Here is a 19,896-nt window from a genome sequence, read left to right as displayed (position 1 = left end):
TGGCCTTGGGTCTCTCACGTCCATACCGCACTGCTCGGACTTTCTGACACAGATCTGCTGCAGATCTATGTCCACCCTACAAAATGACACGACTTGGACCCAGGCCCCAGTGGGACTCACCTCCACCAACAGGGTCCTAGGACCTGGGTCCTGAGCGTTTGGTGACCCAAATCAGACAGATTTGAGTGTGGACAGAAGTGGGGGCTGGGCTTAAGTCTGTGGGGTTTGGGGTCCGATTCCAATCGTCCCGCTCGAAAGTCATCCCTGAGTCTAACGCCACATGCGGGCAAAGTTTCATTCTGTCCATCCCTTCTCCCCTCCGTTCTGATGACCCAGGCTGTTTGAGTTAAGGTTGCTCCTCAGGCTGCAAAGGGCGGTTTCCATGCCAAGCGCTGTTGGCCAGACGCACCGTGCAGGAACCCGACTCCAATCCACGTCTGATCTCTCCCCATCTGAGCTGATCGTGTGTGTAACCCCCCTCCACCCCCTGCTGCAGGGCATTTCCCAGCTTATCCACACCCTTCTTGGAAGCCCTCGCTCCATGCCGGAGAGCTGTTCTGTGGTTAGGATACTGCTGCCCTCTAATCCCTCCTATGCCTTGCCTGCTCTGTTGGCACATTAAAGGCTTGCCACAGAGCGACCATAATTGCGCTAAGTGTCTGTTGGGTAATGGACTAAACACTCGCACATGCGGAGGCTGCCACATGCCTGGATATTTAATACCCTGATTGATGTATATTTAGCCGTCCTCCAACCCTGCGTTCCAGGGCGGCTCGTTTTCCTTCACTGTGTCAACCCTTGGGGTGGAGGAGATGAACAATGGGGGCAGGGCTTTGTCCTTTGCCAGCTGTCTCGCTTGTCGGCAATTTAGTTCTCCCATCGCATCGCTGTCAGTGGCTCTGAATCCATTGATGCGTTGCTGGGACTGCCAACCGGTGGCCAGGTGCCTGGGGGGAGGTCTGGGTGTTTCGCTTCTTTGGCAGGATCGTGCCCTGCTCGCTACTTGGTCAAAATAGGAGTTACCCTGGTGCCTACGCAGTTACTCTGATTAGAAGCGGCTGCCCAGGCCTGGTTGGAGCCAGCCAGCCTTGTGTTGTGCCTGTTTTGACTGCAGTTCAGTCCTGCAGCAAGAATTTTAAAGGGACCAAAATGCTTGCTTGGCTAATCTCTCAGCATCCAGCCTCTCTTTGCACCAGCCCTCCACCTGCCTCGTAGGGTTATAGCACTTAACAAGGGAGCTTTGCGGTGTCAGCCCATGAGCAAGAGTCCTATATAGTTCAGGAGAGACGGAAGCAGCCGGGTTGTGGCTCTGTGGGTTGTAGGAGCCCAGTGAAGCCCCCTTTTGTGTCTAAACGCACAGTAAGAGGCGCTCGCAGCTGCAGTGTAAGAGGACAAGGCAGACAAAGGAAGGATTATTATCTTTGTTTTACAGATGGGGGAACGGGGTCGCAGAGGGAGCGGCTCTCCCGATGTCCCGCAGGGAGTCTCTGGCACAGGCAGGAAGTAAATCCAGGTTCCCTAAGTCCTGGCACAAGTGCTTGAACCACAAGCCCATCTTTCATACAGGACAGGCAATGGAGAGGAGTTTTGCTGGTTCTTTTGGACCTACCCTGTCGGGTCCCCTAGCAGGAGCGGAATCGCTGTTGAATTCTGTAGCCCCGGCTCTATAAAGGAGAAGAGAGGAGGGTACACTGGGAAATTCCATCCTGATGCAGGAGTTGCACGCTCCACGTTTGGCCGGGAGGCCGCTCATCGATTGCCCTTGAACTAGACAGATAAGTGTTGTTTGTGGTGTTCACACCCTCCCGCCCCTTCTAAACATTACGTTCACAGCTGCCAGCTCTGCGCTGATAAGAGAACGAGATGACTTCCTTTTCTTCTCTCCACCCCCTCTCCTGTCCAGAATAAGCTGAGTGGTGGTTGGTTTTTAATAAATAACTTCAGCTGTCCCCTCTTCATTCGAAACTGCTCCAGTTCTGTCACCTTGGCCAAACCTCTAGTATCCTCGGAGGCTGGCGCTCTATTGAACAGCAAACTCTACTGAACAGTCCCACCTCTTGTGCCTTACAACCCTGCCTCCGCTCTGAGCTGCCCTGTGGTTTGTGGACTAAGGACTTCATACGCTCCTGGGGCTGGCGAGCCTTGACCGCTATGGTGAGGTAGGAGAATGGCTCTCTGCGTCTGTAGCGTCTGTGTTTCAAGAAAGAAGATGCTCTTGAGTCAGAGCAAAGCAAAAGGGAGAAGACTGTATAAATTATATGTAGCTCAGATCCTATAATCTCTTCCACTTGTGCAAATGGACCAGCAGTTAGCATGGTGTGTGCACTGTTGCAATGCAAATAATTACTATTGTCCATGAGCAGGTCCTCGTTTCCTTGGAGGTATAAGATTTCTGCAGTGGAAACGGTGTCTCAGATGCTTGGCTTTCCCTGTGTTTTTTTTTTTTTTTTTTTTTACTAGTGTTTAGGAAAGTGCGTGAACAACTTTATTTGTATGATTAGCACAGATGGGGTGCATGGTGCTGTATGCCAGTGGCTCTCAACCTTTCCAGATAACTGTCCCCTTTCCAGGAGTCTGATTTGTCCTGTGTACCCCCAAGTTTCATCTCACTTAAAAACTACTTGCTTACAAAATCAGACCTAAAAATACAAAAGTGTCAGCCACACTAGTACTGAAAAATTGCCCCCTTTCTCATTTTTACGATATAATTATAAAATTAATCAATGGAATATTAATATTGTACTTACATTTCCGTGTATAGTATATAGAGCTGTAAAAACAAGTCATCGTCGGTATGAAATTGTAGTTTGTACGGACTTTGGTAGTGCTTTCTATGTAGCCTGTTGTAAAACTAGGCAAATATCTAGATGAGTTGATGTCCCCCCTGGAAGCCCCCTGTGTAGCCCCACTGGTACGCATACCCCTGGTTGAGAACCACTGGTGTACAGCATGTGGGAGAGGTGGTCCCTGCCCTGAGGCACTTGCGGTGTGTGTGATCTAACATGTATGTAATGGCATATGTATTATTACTTTGTAGCAATATTGCATTTATTGTGCCTTTGTTTAGAACACTTAGCCATGCACTGTAGTCAAGTTTCATTTTCTTTAATGATGAACCACAGTGCCTGTGTATGGGCTTTGCTGCTTCAAAGGGCTGAATGTGTATGACTGAATTTTTCAAATACTCATAAAATGCATCAGAAGAAACTCAAGAGTCCTCACAAGGGCAGTTTAGAAAAAAGTTAGTTGAGACCCAAAGCAACTTAAACTGTGAAAGCCGCTGCGAGTGAGCGAAATCGAATGGAAAGGGGAAAACTCTCTCTATCAGAGAGTGGATGAAGTGTGTGTATCAAGTCTATACTACGCTCTCTAAATTTACTTGGGGGAGAGGTGGGCTGGGATAAGAAATTTGAGTGTTCCTGAAGCCACACTTTGAATCTGCTAAATGCAGCCGGATCGTTGTGAAATTGAGCTTTTCAGGCATAGACCCTCGCCTCAGAACAGAACACTGAGCATGCTTAGATTTTACTCCAAAATTACTGGTATGATCTGGGTGTGGATGGATTAGAACCCTCTCTTTAGAGGTCTGGACTGTGGTTACTTTTCAGGAAGTTAACCTGCTGTCCATTCTACCATAAGAGCGACCCAAGGTTCTCATTAGCTCATCCTAAAATCGATTGTTTAGTGCCTTGCGAAAGCCACTTCGTTCCCTCTCACCACCTGCCTCCCGGAGTCTCGGCTCCTACCTTGAAGCAGAATGCAGCATCGGGTCATAGCAGCTAAACCAATAACTTGCTGCTCCACGATGGGACGTGTCACTCAGGTGGCAACCAAGCAGTTTCGTAGGTGGCTGGTGACACACTTTTTTTTAATGCCCCAACTTTCTGCCAGGTGTGTACACAACTTAATTACAATGGGAACAAGAGCATCTGTAACATACAGGCTGGTAAATATCCCAATAATTAAATGAGATGCTTGATTTAGTCTCTCAGCTGTGTAGTTCCACCTTAGCTTGATATGGAAATGCAGTTCTATTGGGGATATGAAGTTTACTTGGTGTATAATGTAATACAATATAATAATACAGAAACTTGCAGATTGGAGAGTTGATGGGTTTTATTTGGCCAGTAATTTTGAATATCTAATTTTAAATTACAAAATACTTGTGGACAACTTGCAAACAGGAAGAGGTAAACGTTATCAGCTAAATTATTCCCTCAGCTTTTTTTATGGGTGGTTGATCACTTTAAAGTGGCATCTGAAGAAGTGAGGTTCTTACCCACGAAAGCTTATGCTCCCAGTACTTCTGTTAGTCTCAAAGGTGCCACAGGACCCTCTGTTGCTTTTTACAGATTCAGACTAACACGGCTACCCCTCTGATATTTGAGGATTTAGTTGCCCCTCCATTAATTTTAAAGGATGATGGGTCTAAATCCTCTAGGCTGCTTTGAAATCTCCGCTGTAATTCTTTTCCTACTAATACGGTGGCGTATGATGCTACGCTGTTCTACTGACATATAATGTTCTTTTATACATTTGGGCTGGGCTACATTAGACCAGTTTCTCCCCTTCATAGGGGACCCCGTCTAGAGTCAAACAAAGCCATGGCTTCTTCCTATGATCTCTCCAAAACTCCCTTGGGTTGAGCTTTTTTTCCCTTTTGCTTTTTTGCTCCTGTCGGTCACGGTCTATCCATTGCACAATTGACATACAAAGTCTGGACTGTAGTCTAGCAAGCAGCCTTTCTTGGTGGTATGCAGTGTGCAAGTCATCTAAGTTCTGAAATCCATCCTTAAAACACATTTAATGCAGGAAGCCTGTAGTCTCCCTAGTTCACATATTGCCTATAGAGGTCCAGGCTTTCTGTGTGTTGGGTGAAGAGAGGAAGGAAGCAAGGTATCAAAACCCCGGTATGAATCTGACATCTTTTTCCACTTGCAAAAGTTGTCTACAAATAGACACCTGGCTCGCCATCCACTTATATGCCTCTCGATCTATTTGTCTTGGGTATTTACATTACACTTGAACTAAGCACCTCACAGTCCTTGTTTTTTCTCCCTCAACAGCCCTATGAGGCAGGGAATTGCTATTATTAACTGGGGCAAGTCACTTCTAGTCTGTCTGAAGTCACAGCAGGGAGCCTGTGTCAGAACAAGGGAACAAACCCAGGTCTCCCATGCCTCCAAGCTATCACCATAACAACGGACCTATCCTTCCTCTCCTAGGTCACTTTCCATCCATCTTTGCACGTAGCCGTGCAGTGCTTGGGAACACCGGCATGGATAAGAACCTGGGTTCACGTTAAAAATATCTGCTTTGTATGCTAACTAGCTAAATGGATGGAGTGGGCTACATTGTGTCTGGCAGGGGAGAAATAAGATGCACGTTCTTAAAGCAGTGTCCTTTAAAGAGAGAGAGAGACAGACACACACACACACACACACACACACACACACACTTCTGCAGCAGTATAATCCACCCCCACGTTTCTGGAGCGTTCTGCCCTAATCCCATGGGAAGAGCCACAGTGACAGTTGGCTGTCAGAGATGGAAGCTGGTCCTTCTCCTGAGAACCCCCCCCGGCTAGCTGATGGCCTGCGGACATGGACATTGCTTTATGTACATTCAGTCTGGGGGTCCGAATAGCCTCTCTAGATGTGGAGAAAACTTGCTCCGGTACCAATGAAAGGTCCAGTTGTGCTCATTGCTGTCCCACCTGTGGCCTGTTCTGTGTGAGTTCCTGATGTGAAAAGTACCGGATGGCTGGTCATAGGGACTAAAGCCCTCATCTCACCTTGAGCACAGGGACAGCATGGGCTGCCCCATTGATGCATCTCAACCCTGACCTAGACTGGCCACCTCTAGGGGACAAGAATGAGCTCTGTCTCCATAGCCCATTGGGTCGTCTCTGCAGAGACTAACAATAGGGTTGCCAATTAGTGCCAACTCTTAGTGGGTTCAGTGATGTGTATGCTTGCTCATGGGGAGCTGTTCTTTCTCTCCCCATTTCCCACCCCCAATAAACTGTTTGCTTAGTCTGAATGCTTGGTGGGCCTCCCCACTTCCCCCATCCACACCTTTCTCAAACATTTCATAGCATGACTGCACTCACTAGACGTATCTGCTGGAGGCTAGATCGTTGGCTGGTGTAGAGGACTTCAGTGGAGCTATGCTGACTAGCACCAGCTAAGAACCAGACTCCAAGATTTCATCTAATTAGTTAGGAGTTTGCATTGTAGGTGAAGGCACAGATGGGATGCTTCAGCCAAATGACCCATCTGGCCGACTGGCACTCCCTGACCTTTAATCCCTCTAATGTCAGAGTCCTAAGACTTCACCAAATTTGAGGTGGACGTATCCATGTTTTTACACCAGTGCTGAGTGCAAACATCCAGCTGCTATGATCTAGCGAGGCGCCAAACGAAAGCTCAAGTCTGAGTGCAAGCCTGTGATGTGAAGGAGATTCTGTGATGTTCACACAAGTGACTCGCTAAGCGGCTGACCCAGGTTTCGGGTTAATCAAATGTGGCGAAGGGGTGGAAACACTGATTCTAATTTTAGAGCTTGAGATGGGAAACGTCGCTGCCGGATTTACATGCAGTGGCTGTTAACACGCCAGGTCTTGTGTGGCCCAGGACACTGATACTTTTCTCCAGGCAGGTGTCACGACTAAGTGCACTTGTCTGTGAGGATGCATCGGGGAGAACAACACCATGAACCCCAGTGCTATAGCCCTTCCCTGCAGCTGAATGCCGTGAGGTGCTGCTCTAGTGGCTTGGAAGGGGGGAAACTAAACCTGCCATTACAGAGCTTTTCCCCTTTCCCCATTTGAGTCCAGGGGCTTGGGAAACCATTTACAATTTCTTCCCCGCTTGACACATCGGTTGCCTGCTTGCCGTGTAAACCGAACTCCCAAGTGAGACTTGTCATGGTGTGATCTGATCAGTAACAGCAGGTACAGTTGGAGAGATTGTGTTCATCAAATGCAGAGCAAAAGTCCTTGTTAGTTGCTGTCGGATACTATACCCCGGCCTCCATCTCCAAAACATCCCTTGTGGAAGCAGGTGACACCTGAAAGGGAGTGGGCAAAACGGACACATCAAGGTATGTTCAGAGCCAGTTTCTGATAAAGTGCGTTGTGTGACTCAAAGCAGTGCCTTCAAAGCCCACCCTGAGGACGCTTCACCGTGTCCCCAGGAAATTAAAGAGACAGCTTGTGAAGAGAAGATGTCTGTCTGCAAATGCTGCACCTCCCCTAGTTACAGATACCACCAGAGAACATTAGAACTCGGGGAAATTAGCAAGAAGGCTGTTTGCTGTGTGCTTTTGACAGCACTGTATGGATAGTTTCCTTCACCATATCATAATCAGACTTCTAGCATGTACACCCCGACATAAATCAACATCTGGTGAAGCAGGTATTGTTAGAAATGCATGCTAATGTGCAGTGTGTGTGTGTGTGTGGGAGGGGGGGGGAGAATGGAATGGGCTTTGCTAGATTTCTATAGGCACTATAGTGCGGGGCTTTTGTATCTGAATGCAGAAGCGGCCATAACATTTCATTTCAAAGATGGGGTGTGTTTTCTGCATGTGGTAGGGGAAAGCTTCTCTTTTGGGATACTGGGAATCTGACCACTCTCCTCCTCCTGCCCCATCTTGAGCCATCTTCCCTTTCTGGCCAGAGACCAGCTGGGACCCCTTATGGTGCAGCTTAGCGCTGTCCCTGAATTACCTGTTGCAGGTTGTAGTTGTGACGCTAAGCAGCGCAGTACCGACGGGCTGTTGCGTTGGTCATCGTGGCCCAGTTTAATGGGACCGTTGAGCGGGCATGCACAGACGTACACGTAACCACAAGCGCGTCGGCGCACGCGTACCGTTTCGCGCCTGTGCCACTAAACCTCTGCCCGTTTCTAGAATGACTCTCCACGGAAGCCCTAGCATCTCCCTCCCCTGCCACGTCCGCTGCCGTTTTTGTGGCAGCTTTTCCATTTCCAGGTTTCGTGGGGGCCTGGAAATAGAAGCTCTGCCGTCCTGTCGGACAGGCTGTTCTCGCTACATTGCTGGAAACTAGCCGCCGCTTGTGAGGCTTCCAGCTCAGTGTTACAGGCTCCATGAACCAGACGTTGGGCTACCTGTCTGAGCTGCCCCTGAACAGAGACTCACTAGTAATGCTCCATTAGAATCTTACCCCGGGAGCTACTGCCCAGAGCAGGGGCGTCTGCTAGACATTCGGGTTTAAAGATGGATGGTGACTCGTCATTCCTTGAGCTAAAACTCTGTGAACACTGCCTTGTACTAGGGCGATGGACACCTTTCCATCACATTGCAGGTAGCCTCATACACTGGCACCAGTCCGTTTGGGAGGGGCATGTTGAGTCCAGCTGTGTGTACACCTGTGAGGCCATACAGATAGGGGGGGCTGTGGCAGTGGTCATGGGGTGCATCACAGCTGCTTCCTGGCCCATGGCAGGGAGAGATCAATGTGTGGGTATGTGCTGATTCCCATACATGGGAAATCTCATTATTTTCACCTCCTCCGTGCACCTATATTTGTGTACACATCTCAGGGGTTTTTTTTTGTGTGTGCATGTGGAGGCAAAGCGGGTCTTGCAAGCCCCAGTGCGTCAGCATATCTCTGCGTGCCATGCAGTTCGCTGCGTTCCCGGAGCCGGTCGTCATCCTTCTCCTCCGTAGAGGACGTCTTTTTTTAGCTGCTTCCCTTCCTTGTCACTTCATGGCTTTTTATCTGGGGGGGAGGGAAGAAAACTGTTGAAAGAGGCTGTCCACATCGGTGCTGTGGCTTGGCGTGGGATGGGCTGTGAGGAAGTCCCTGTGATATGCAGCGCGCTCGGGTTCAGGGTATGAGCTCAGGGCAGAGTCTAGCAGGAAAGCTGCTTTCCAGAGGGCGTTGGGCTTAGCTTTGCCTAGGACCTAGTCTAATCTCTACTGCTGAAACGATTTCCACTACGGGGACTCGGGAAATCAGTGTAGCCACGAGGACTCTAACACTTGGGGTAGAAAAGAACTTGGGTCTGATTTCTCTTTTTTCCAGGGGGGCTCAGCCTTGCCTTTTCCAGTGGAAGTAAATGGGAGCTGTAGGCTCTCGGCACCTGTGACAAGAGCTCCGATTCAGGAAGGCACTTAAGTTCATGCCTAACTTTAATGACTTCAGTGGGACTACAGGCATGCAGAAGTACTTTGCTGACCTGGGGCTTAGGAGGGGCTGAAGCTTCCTTTGCTTTCCGACCAGCTGCGGGAATTAAACATGGGAGGAGAGGGGGGAAATGTGTAAATTGCTGCATTTTTAGCAAAGTCAAGGCTGACTTTTCGATTGCAGGTGTCTGCGCATAACCGTACTCAGGTCAGCTGCGTTACCGTGCTTGTAGATGTGTGATCTTTAAAGACTGTTGCTTTTAGGGTTGGCTCACCCCAGCTATGGGATGGTGCCTTATGTATTTGGAGCGGTTGGCTCCAGAGTTACCATAGCAAGGATCAATAAAGTGGAGCGAGGGGGAGGGCAGTGGGGAGAGTCAGGGTTTCCCAAAACGGATGCCTACGTTTAAGCTCCTAAATAAATAAGTGACTTACTTTTTTTTTTTTTTTAAAGGGCTGAGCACTCAGCTGCACCCAGCTGTTCAGTGTGAATGAGAATTTTCAAAGGGTGCCGGTAGATGTCTTAGCCCTGGTCTACACTGGGCAGGGGAATAGATCCAAGTTACGCAACTTCAGCTACGTGAATAATGTAGCTGAAGTCCACATACTTAGACCTACTCACCGCGGGAGTACAGGAGTTGACGGGAGAGCGCTCGGGGGTCGATTTATCGTGCCCAGACTAGACGTGATAGACTGCTGCCCGCTGATCCGGCGGCTTATGTAGACGTACCCTTAGAGTAGCTGCTAGTGCCTGCAAGCATCAGGGCCTCCTTGTGCACTAGGTGCTGTAGTGACAGATGGTCGCCGGGGAAAAGGAGTCTGCGGCAGACCTGGGAACGTGAGTTCATTCCCCGTATCCCATTCCGGTGCCTGAACCTCGTGATCACCATCCTTTCTCCCCCCTGCTTTCCACCCCTCTGGTGTGTGGCTGTCTGGTCAATGCAAAGATGTTCCAGGTGGTTCAGTGCACTCGCCTTCCATCTCTTGGGATATGAGTTGAAATAAGTCCTTGCTCAGGTCACCAATGAGAAGAGAGCTCACTCATATCCCGGTTCCTATTTGCCTGTGTCACACAACCATCTGTCCAACTAGCAGTCCCCTAAAAAGCATAAGCACGTGGCCTTTGTTTGTTTGACAATTCCATCCAGACTTACCAGGAGCGTGAGTGGCTGTCATTCTGATTAGTAAACTTTAAATCCAAATACTCTCTGCAAAGGGAAAGCCTGTTCTTGCGGTTTCTCTCCACTCCTTAACTTGTTCTCTGCCATTCGCGAGTTTTGAGCTGATGACCTGGTTAATAATCTCAGATTTCCCCAGGGAGGTAAGGGGTGACCATGTGATGGGATTCTGACTCTTCTCTTCTTAGATCAGAGCCTTCTTTAGATATGTGAACTCTGCACACAGCTGTCTCCTGCAGAGTGGCTTTCCTGCTGAGCGTGGGTGTGTGTGGACCCAAAGTTGGCCGAGGGTGGTCAGGAGGGTTCATTTGCAACAAGCATGTTGGGCCTTCAAGACGCAGTCGGGACCCTACGCTTAAACCTATGTGCTCTTCTGTTCAGCCTGGACAATCTGGGGGGGCAGGTCTTAGCAGAAACCAGGCCTGGTTTAGAGAGACAGCATGACCTGCTGGATACGGTGCTGAACTGGGAGTTGGGAGACGTGGTTCTAATCCTGGCTCTGCTGTGTGCCCTTGAACATGTCACTTCACCGCTTTGTGCCTCTCTCTGTCTCCTTAAAGTGTATATTCTTTGCATCAAGGGTTCTTGGGCTGTGTGTCTCCACAGTGCCTTGCATAGGGGGGGCCCTGATCTCTGCTAGGGCTTCTGGGAATTACTGCAATGCAAATGCTATGGACTCTAGGCCTACTTTTGCAATGGCATCTCCACAGATGGACTTTATTAAGCTGTGGGTCTGCCCATGGAGATGTCATTGCAGGACACTGTCAAATAAGGGTTTAATTTGGGTGGGATAAAGCAGTAGTTATATATTAGTGTTACTTGTTTCCTAAAAGGGAGCATTATTGAGACAATTGAGATAATTGTGTAATGCTGTGTGTATAGATCTCAGCAGCTTTATTTCTGATCTAATTTCCTATTTCCACTGCAGGGCTGGGTGAAATATTCACAACTTAATTTAACTTTTTGAAGCAGAGATTTCAACCCTCAGAAGTCAATTCTGACACAGATCAGTTTTCATACAAAAACATGGCAAAAGATTGCATTATTTGGTGTGGAAGTTCTGGGGTTCAGAATCGCACTGAAATTTTGAATGTGTGCGCACACACACAACCCATGTACTAATGTGCAACCCTAATAAGTTGCTAATTATGAGTCCCATCTAGGCATTTAGTGTTGTACAGCCCCGTGGTGACATGGTCCTGTCCTGATGTGCGTCTTTCATCTCATTAAGACGCAAAGTAGGGCTGACACAAATAATGCATGAGATTCCCGTTTAACTTGAAGGAAGGTGGGCATTGCATGGAAAATGCAGCTGCATGCTTTTCGGGGGAGAGATTTGAAGGAAAAGGTTTGGTGCATAACCAGAGGGATGCTGTTCCATGTGGAAGAAGGCATGCGAGTGAGAGCAGGCGCAAGGGACAGAAAGGATGGACATGATCAAAGCAAAGGGAATGAGGAGAGCAGGAGGGAATGGGTGCAAAACCTTAGGGTATGAGTGGGAATCTCAGTGGACATAACACTTGAGCTATTATGAGCAATTTACAACAGCTGTGCATCTAGCCCAGTATCGCAACCCTGAGGGTGTTACGAGGCCAGAGAACAACCACCGTGTGACTTCACCCACTCCAAGGTTGGCAATTGCTCAGAACGGAACTGCCGGGTCTCCCCTCCTGCCTGCTTCCCCCCTGAAGCCCGACTCTGATAGTGAAATAAACTTGTTCTCCATTACCACGTGAAGTCACAGTGGCGGCATGTGAACGTTTCTTGTAAAAACTGGTGGTGACCTTCCAAGAGAAACAGAAAGCCAAGAATGATTATATAGTGGATACCATGAGATTAGGAGCCAGGACTCCTGGGTTCTGTTTTTCTAGCTCTGCCCCTGACTTGCTGTGGGACTGAGTAAGCTCTTACTTACATTAACGTCACTGAAGTTGGTGTGGGGTAAATTGATTGAAGTGTCCATGCAGAGGTTTGCCCTGGTATTACTAAAGCAATATCCTAACCAGTTTTAGTTGAACTTGGTGCAAGTTTCGTGTGTAGATATGACCTACGCACCTGATTATTTTCAGAAGTGCTGGGCACGTACAACTTAATTTTGAAGCTAGTGAGCCTGTGAGAGTTCAGAACCTCTGAAAATCAACCCCTTAACTACCCGTGCCTCAGTTTCCCCACTGTGAAGCGAAGTTGTAAGCCTGAATCTGCTACGGTTTCTAAAGTGCTTTTGAGACCCTCTGTGGAAGGTGCTAGAGAAATGAGAAGTATTACTGGAGTCGGGAGCGGAGTTCCCGTAACTGCCATGTAATGCGACTGTGTTTTTCAACTGTGCCCAAGTGATTTAAGAGAGCAAATTGTATTAGCTTTCCATAACACTTTTGTGCTCAAATTACGTAGGGAGTGTGAAAAATCTGCCCAAATCTATGCAAGCTGTTTACTATGAACCAAATTGGATTATCAAGGCTTCTCCACCCTGGTGATGTTTGCAGTGGTATAACTGCGCTCGTGCAAAGCCCTAGTGTAGATGTGTTGCACTGTTTTTTTTGTTTGTTTGTTTTTAAGGGGGGCACCTGAAGTGGCTTATCCTGGATTCAAACTGGGATAAGTTGCAGTAGTGCAGCTCCATGGTGGACAAACCTCCCCACCAAACAGACAAGACTCCAGTTATGCTCAGTCAGTCCAGAGGAACGCCACTGGCTTCGGGATCAACCTCCCCTTTCAGTTATTTGCTGTCTTGACTTCCCTAAATGAGTGGGTTGGGTTCTTTATACAACATGTTACCTGTACTTTTGGCTGTATCTCTGGGACCTGTCTGGGAAGAAGGAGGATGGTGACTTTTTTTCAGCTGACGTGCAGCTTATCTGAGAGAGGCTGTGGCAGTTTTCACAGCCAAACCCTCCGACTTCCCACCCTATGCTGAGCCAAACTAGGGGTTTGAGGAACACGCCCTACCCTCCTCCATTCCCCAGTTCACCCCTTCAAAAATAAGGAGCCTACGGGAGTTAAGCACTCAACTAGACTTTGATCAGGAGCATGTAAAATATATGAAATGATCAATAAGAAACAGAGCACCTGATTTTTTTTAAAAAAAAAAGAGAGACAGAAAAAACCCACCAAGAGACTAATCTAAGGCTGACAGCTAAGTTTGTGGAACATGACTCTCGGCTATCAGGGTGGTGGTTGCATTAGAAGCAGAGAACCGATTGGTGGGTAAGCTCATCTTTTCCCCAAGATAAGGATGCGATTCGCTTCTAGAAACAAGGGGGAGGGAGTATGGCCTGATGGATAGAGCACTGGATTACTGGGTTTAGGAGACCTGGATACTATTCCCAGCTCTGCCATTGGCCTGTTGGGTGAGCTTGGGCAAGTTGCTTCACCCCTCTGTGCCTCAGTTTCCCCATCAATCCTCATTTTACAAGTTGTCTGCTCAGGCTTGTGGTGGTCTTTTCTTTTTTTTAAAAGCCCAGACCCAAGTTTGAGAGGGTTGAATAGTTTTTTAGCCTGACCGCTCCCCGCTGACCCTGAGTCACTGTCGTCTCTTTCCTCGCCCGGGGTTGGCGTGGCTGTGTGCTCCCCTCCTGCCATCCGTGCCCCATGCGGTGTTCTGCACGCTGCGGGATGAGATGCTGCCATCCCTCGGCAGGCACGTTCATTCAGGACCGCACGCAGCGAGATGGTGGCAGCTCACAGGAGTGGGAGCAGCAGTGGGAACCCGCTGGTAGGAGGAGGAAAGCCAGCCCAGCCTGGACGTGACGCTTGTAGTTGGGTGGGGGTTGGTTTGCAGGGATCTAATGAGGATAAAGATACTGACCACCTTTGAGAGGCATGTTGAGATGTACTGATGAAAAGCGCTATAGAAAAGCTGGGTATTTGTTTATTTAAATGTATAATGTTGGAGTGAACCCGATAGCTGCTGTTAAAGGACCAAAAGGCAAATAGGGCTCGTGCTTTTTCAATGCTATTTGATGCTTGTTATGACTAAATCACGTTACTTATGTTTTAACCTCCTTTATCCCATTCATCCGAATGGCCGTTCTGTTGGACACCACTATTGCTAAGCAATGCATTGTGGACCTGGCAGCGGGGAAGGGTTTAACGCAACCTTTTCTTGACCATATATAGATGGGGAGGGAGGAGAGGGCTCAGTATGAAGCATTTTGCCCAGGAGTGACTCATCATGTAACTGAGCAGTGTTTCTCTGGGGAAGTCCCTTTTGAGTGTGTACACTAACCAGCTACTTCAAAACTACATGGAAAATATCTGTACAGTTCTTGTCACCGGGCTGATGGAAAGTCTACCGCTGGTTACAGGGTGCAGCTAGCAATTGGAAATATGCACACACCTGGGCATCTGCAGCAGCCCCCTAAGGTACCAGAGTAGACTGGCTTCTACAAATATAGGACTTGCCATACCTGATCAGACCTGTGGTCCAGGTAGACCAGTATCCATCTCCAGTCATGGCTAGTCCTTTCAGCTTCAGAGGAAAGTGGAAGAAACCGTGAAGTAAGCAGTTTGGAGATAACTTGTCCCCAGAGAAATTTCCATCCTGACCCAGTTAATGAGCGAGTGACTTCTGCCCTGAAGCATGAGCGTTTATATCCCTTCTAAAATTCCCTTTTTGCTTTTCTTTTTATTCTTACTGGTGTGTGTTTAAATATTCCTTTTTTAGCCAATCACTTTTTTTGCATCCTGCTAAGCTCTTGGCCTCAGTTACCTCTTGTGGCAATGAGTTCCACAGGGTGATTGTGTGAAAGTTTTTGGCTGATTATTAACCTGAGTGCAATTATAGAGGTTTAGCTGTATATAAACAAAAGGCTCAGTGAAGAATGCTAGTCATTATAAGAGTCTTTGCCTCTAGGTAATGTCCTAGCTGTCTACGGTGGAGTATGTGCTTTCAACCCTGCTAACAAACTAGGCTGGAAAGGGAAATTGACTGAAAGATTGTCTTGGGGTAAAACCACAGCACTGGGCATGAGGAGATCTGGGTTCTGTCCCGGGCTTTGCCACAGACTTGTTTGATCTTCAGCAAGTCCCTTTGCTTTTCTGTGAATCTGCTCATCTATCTTCAAAATTGGTGGGGATAGGGGAGGAATAATGCTTTCCTGCCTCACAGGTGGGCTGTGAGATGAAATTGATTAGATTGTAGAGCACTTTGACATCCCGGGATGGAAGATCTGTAGAAGGACAAAGTGTTACGGTTGGGTTGAGACTGTGAATTCTCAAGTGAATTGCAAAACAAATTTTAAAGTTTTTGCCCTTTCTTGGGAGTTAGTGACTGTCCCAAAGATGTCTCAACCAGTTGTTCATGAGTTGTTGTTGTTGTTGTTGTTTTTTTTTTCTTGTGGCGTGTGCATATATAACTCCGCATTTATCAGCCCCTTACTGCTGTCTGTTGGAGCAAGATTCAGAGGACCTTGGTAGTGATGTTGCACAGGACTATAATCTGTGCTGCCCATCCAGTTTTCATCAGTGCTGCGAATTCTACCACCCTTGATCTAGTACCAGTGGGAGCACTAGTGTGGACTTGTCACTGGAGTCCTTCCCTGTTTGTCATCAAAACCAGCTCTGAGCCAAAGGTAGGAAGGTGAGACTGTTTAAAAACCCAAGTGCCCTCTCTGTACTAGTGACCAGAGGGCCGGGGGATTATGGAGAGGCAGCAAGCCACACTCTGTTTTTTCAAAATCATCTTGTAAAAAGTTTTCTTGTGAGTTGGCTAAGGCCGTGTCTACAGTACACAGTTTTCTCAACAATAGTCGGCTACTTCCGGGGTCCTCAAGCATTGGTGTACCTCACTTCTGCCTATTCTCTGCCTGTGGCAAATAATAGTCTAGTCTCCTGGGGGCTGTAATACTCTGGTTATTGGATTTAGTGTGTGGGTGCTGCAGGGGTGTCAGTGGCCTGTGATACGCAGAAGGTTGGATGGGCTGATCTGGTGGTGGGCCTTTTGCACCTTGATCTCTAGGACTAGGCTCGGCAGAATTCAATAATTTTGATGGAAAAATATTGATATTTTAAAGCATTTTTTCTGTCTTTTCACTATTTAAACTCCCACCGTTGCAGGAAGCGTGTGCGCGCGCGCATGTGTCAGACTGCGGAGAGGTGGGAGTCAGACCATAATGGCTTAATGACCGAAGTTGAGATTCAAACAGTTAATAGTTTATAACTGTTAAAACACATCAGCAGCATCATGTGTCTAAATGTATGAAGTAAATTGCCTTGAATTATAATCCAAGAAGTTCTCAAGCAACATTTTGCATATTCTGCCTATCTGTAAATGTTGAGTATCGATGTCACCTTGGTTTGTGAAATCCATGTTTACAAACGTTTATTAATAAAAATCGAATCCTTCCAAGCATACCTATGACTTTGTTGAAATCAAATCAGTACATAACTTGCCAGCCTAAAGTAATACATTATTCTGCGTACATGTATATGGTATCCCTTGTGGAAAAGCCCTATAGAATTGATAGGTCTAGAACAAACAGAGTTCTATAGAAATGACTTTCAAATCCTGTGGAACGATAAAGCAACATTATCCTTGCTATAGAACTGTAGATGCTGGTTTCAAAATTCAATCCAAATGTTCTGTTTCCCTTAAGTTCTGTAAGACTTGTTCCCTAAAGGATGCTTTAAGTGCTGTGCAATGGAATGCTTAGCTGTCTGGATGCTGATTGCTTTGGGAAAATGGAAAATATTTACCTGTATGTAAAACTGACCCTATTTGCTGGATGTGTTTGTTTAACACACTCCCTTTAGGCTAGGGTTGGTATAATTATTCTCCTGACAGGGGTTTGAATTGAACCAGACTAGAAAGAGCAAAGGAGGCAGACTTGTCTTATCAGGTTTAGGAAATGTTTTATATGCAGGCGCGCTTTTATGTAGAACCGCTATTACCATACTATTGAGAGAAACAACTAATCTACATGTATGGAAACATCTCAAAGCAAACGCAGCATTTACGGTACAGTCAATGCCCAGTTTTGTTAAAACACTGAGCTTTAATATACTACAACAAATGTGACACCCACACATCCCACGCCTCCCTCAATGATACTGAATTAAACTGCTTGCTTATTTCCATCTCTGTATCAACAAATCTTTGTGCAAGAGGTCTTAAACCCCAAACTATGACACACGACCTCCATGCTGCTCTGCGTTGTGTACTCACGATGACTTCTGTTTCCCGAACATCTTGCTTATTTGCTCTCCCACACTGATTAGCGGTTCAGTGTTGCTACTTGACATGATAGGGATTTTATTTTTAATCCCTTGTCTTGCAATATTTGATATTAAAGCCCCAGCTGCTGGAGTCAAGTAATTGAGAATCTCAGCTTTCATTGTGGGGGGTGGGGGGGGAAGAGGGGGGAGAGTTTCACGCCCTTGTGGTTGTGGGGAAAAAAGCTAGAAAATGTGACCTAAAGACTCAAAACACAGAGGAAATAAAGAATCCAGCATTTATTGCTTAAAAAACCTCCTGATTGTGAGGGTTTTGTTTTGTTTTGTTTTGTTTTTTTTTTCATTTGGAAAGCACCAGATATTTTGGGCACTATTCTGACCTGGGGGAAAGTTGATTAGGGGGGAGAAAGACATGTGTGGGGACACTAAACCTTGTGTGCACTCCAGAGACGCTGCCATCTTAGTAGTGTTGCATAACCCTGTAATGTAGATGCAGCCTGTGCGGATGGAAGGGGTTTTTCTGTTTGGTGTGGGGGCTTCACCTCCCTGAGCAATGGTGTCTAGGTTGACAGAAGCATTCGTCTGTCAATATAGCTGCAGCTGCACTGGGGGTTAGGTCAACATCACTACCTTGGTTGGGGTGTGCTTTTTTTTTTTAACGTAGCTATGTTGACCTAACTTGCATGTAAACGAGACTCTAGTGGTGCAACTCCTCTGCCTAGACAAGGCCTAAAGGCTTTTCTGTACATAGAATTGCTTGCGTACTTTGTTCCCATTAAGGGTAACCCAGTGGGAACAAGGCATTTTTGTTCTGGAATAAGTGTCCACAGGTGGAGTTATTAGGAACAGCTGTAGAGCTTTAAATTCACACTCTACCATAATCCACATTCACTTTCCGATGTAGACAAGCCCTACGAAAGAATGCCTTCATTGCCCAGTTCCCAACGGGAACTGCGGGTGCTGAGCCCTTTACAGGATGCACTTTGTTCCTCACAGGAGCAGGCCCAACAAGACAGCGCTTTCCTCTGGGTCTCCCAGTGTCACTTTTCATCTGGGTGCAAATCGCGTCTGGAGGGGTGCACACAAAGTTTGTCCCTCTTAAACTCTGTTCTGGGAGCCTAAGCCATGTGTAGTTGTGCGAGAGTGTGAGGTAAAACCGTGTGAAATGAAGTGGGCAATTGCTGTTGTAACACACCCTCCTGCCTGCTAACCCTTAATTCACCACTTCATTGTAAGTGGTCTCCTACAGCACGTGTGACTCCCTTCTGCTTAACAATCTGTCCCATCCTGTGTTTAGCTTGGACACTTTGGTTACCTTCTCCGGACCTGAGGAACTGCTCTTTGAAGCTCAAAATCTTGCTGCTTCCACCAGAATAAGTGATCCAATAAAATGTTCCCTCACCCACCTTGTTTCTCTCGGGGCCTGGGACCAAAACAACTGCAAACGCCACCATTTGTAGGCAAGTTAAAATAGAGTGGGATTTTAAATCCCGTTTTAATGGGAAATGGGCATCCAAACCCCTTTGAGCAGCGTTGAAGACTTCAACCTGGATACATATTGTTTTCCAAGTTCCCTTTCTTTGCAAAATAGATTTTTAAATAACATTGATTCTTGGAAACCATTTAGAGTATGCAGCTATTTCAGCATGGTCTCCAGACCTCCACAGGGCTATTTAATAATAATAAAAAAAGCTTTGTCTATGTCAGCATTTTTTATTTTTTTTTAGAAGCAGGGTCCAAACCAAACACCCACCTCTCAATTATTTTGGGGTGAGCCAATGTCCAGAATCACTCCGTTTATAATAATAGAGAGATGAAAACTAATTCTTGAGTCTCAATCTGTTTGTGGATGATGTGGTTTTTGATGATTTAGTTTCAGGAAATTTGAAAATGGACAGGGAGGTGTTTTTATGGCTGGTGTCAATCTTTTTAAAAAAAAAATTTGTAACAAGGGTTGATCGTTGTTGTTTTTTTTTCTCCTCCCTCCAGATGAGAGCTTGCTGACTTAGAACTTGTATATTATTGCCACAACATAGTTCAATAAAAGTAAGTTTTTCAGTCTTTTGTTAGTGCCAGAGTTAGAGTATGTCTTCGCTGGAGGTTAGCTGACTCGAGTTAAAATAACTGTGGAAAACCTGGCAACGCTGCTTTTAACTTGTTACCAGCTCAAGTTCAACCCCAAATTTCCCTGTAGGTAGGCTTGGAAGGAGTAGATTTTTACTGGTAAATGTCAGTAAATGTGGATTTCACCACACACAAGCTGACAAAATATTTCCGTGGATAATTGAAATTTGCAGCTAGGCAAAGATTTAAAAACAAATCAACAACAACAACAACAAAAAAGGCTGTTTGAGAACTTGGTTTGATTTAAGGATATTCATTTTGTCAACATCAC

The 19,896-nt window shown here is 46.7% G+C and overlaps 1 protein-coding gene across 3 annotated transcripts in view; it reads left to right on the top strand.

Annotated features, from left to right (window-relative positions):
• LOC101941295 (tyrosine-protein phosphatase non-receptor type 11-like) overlaps window positions 1–19,896 on the top strand; it is an 84,542-nt gene that overhangs the window by 26,009 nt on the left and 38,637 nt on the right. Inside the window, exon 2 of one of the 3 annotated variants that reach the window (XM_042852869.2) lies at window positions 1,433–2,159. The exons of the other annotated variants lie outside the window; for them this stretch is intronic. Coding sequence (XP_042708803.2) covers window positions 2,152–2,159 — 8 coding nt within the window. The 5' untranslated portion in view covers window positions 1,433–2,151. The remainder of the gene's footprint in view (window positions 1–1,432; window positions 2,160–19,896) is intronic. 3 annotated transcript variants of the gene reach the window in all.

The sequence above is a fragment of the Chrysemys picta genome, chromosome 21 (genome assembly GCF_011386835.1).
Source record: "Chrysemys picta bellii isolate R12L10 chromosome 21, ASM1138683v2, whole genome shotgun sequence".
In the NCBI taxonomy this organism is placed as follows: Eukaryota; Metazoa; Chordata; order Testudines; family Emydidae; genus Chrysemys; species Chrysemys picta.
The sequence above is the reverse complement of the archived record's forward strand: the minus strand, read 5'-3'. Positions and strand labels throughout refer to the sequence as shown.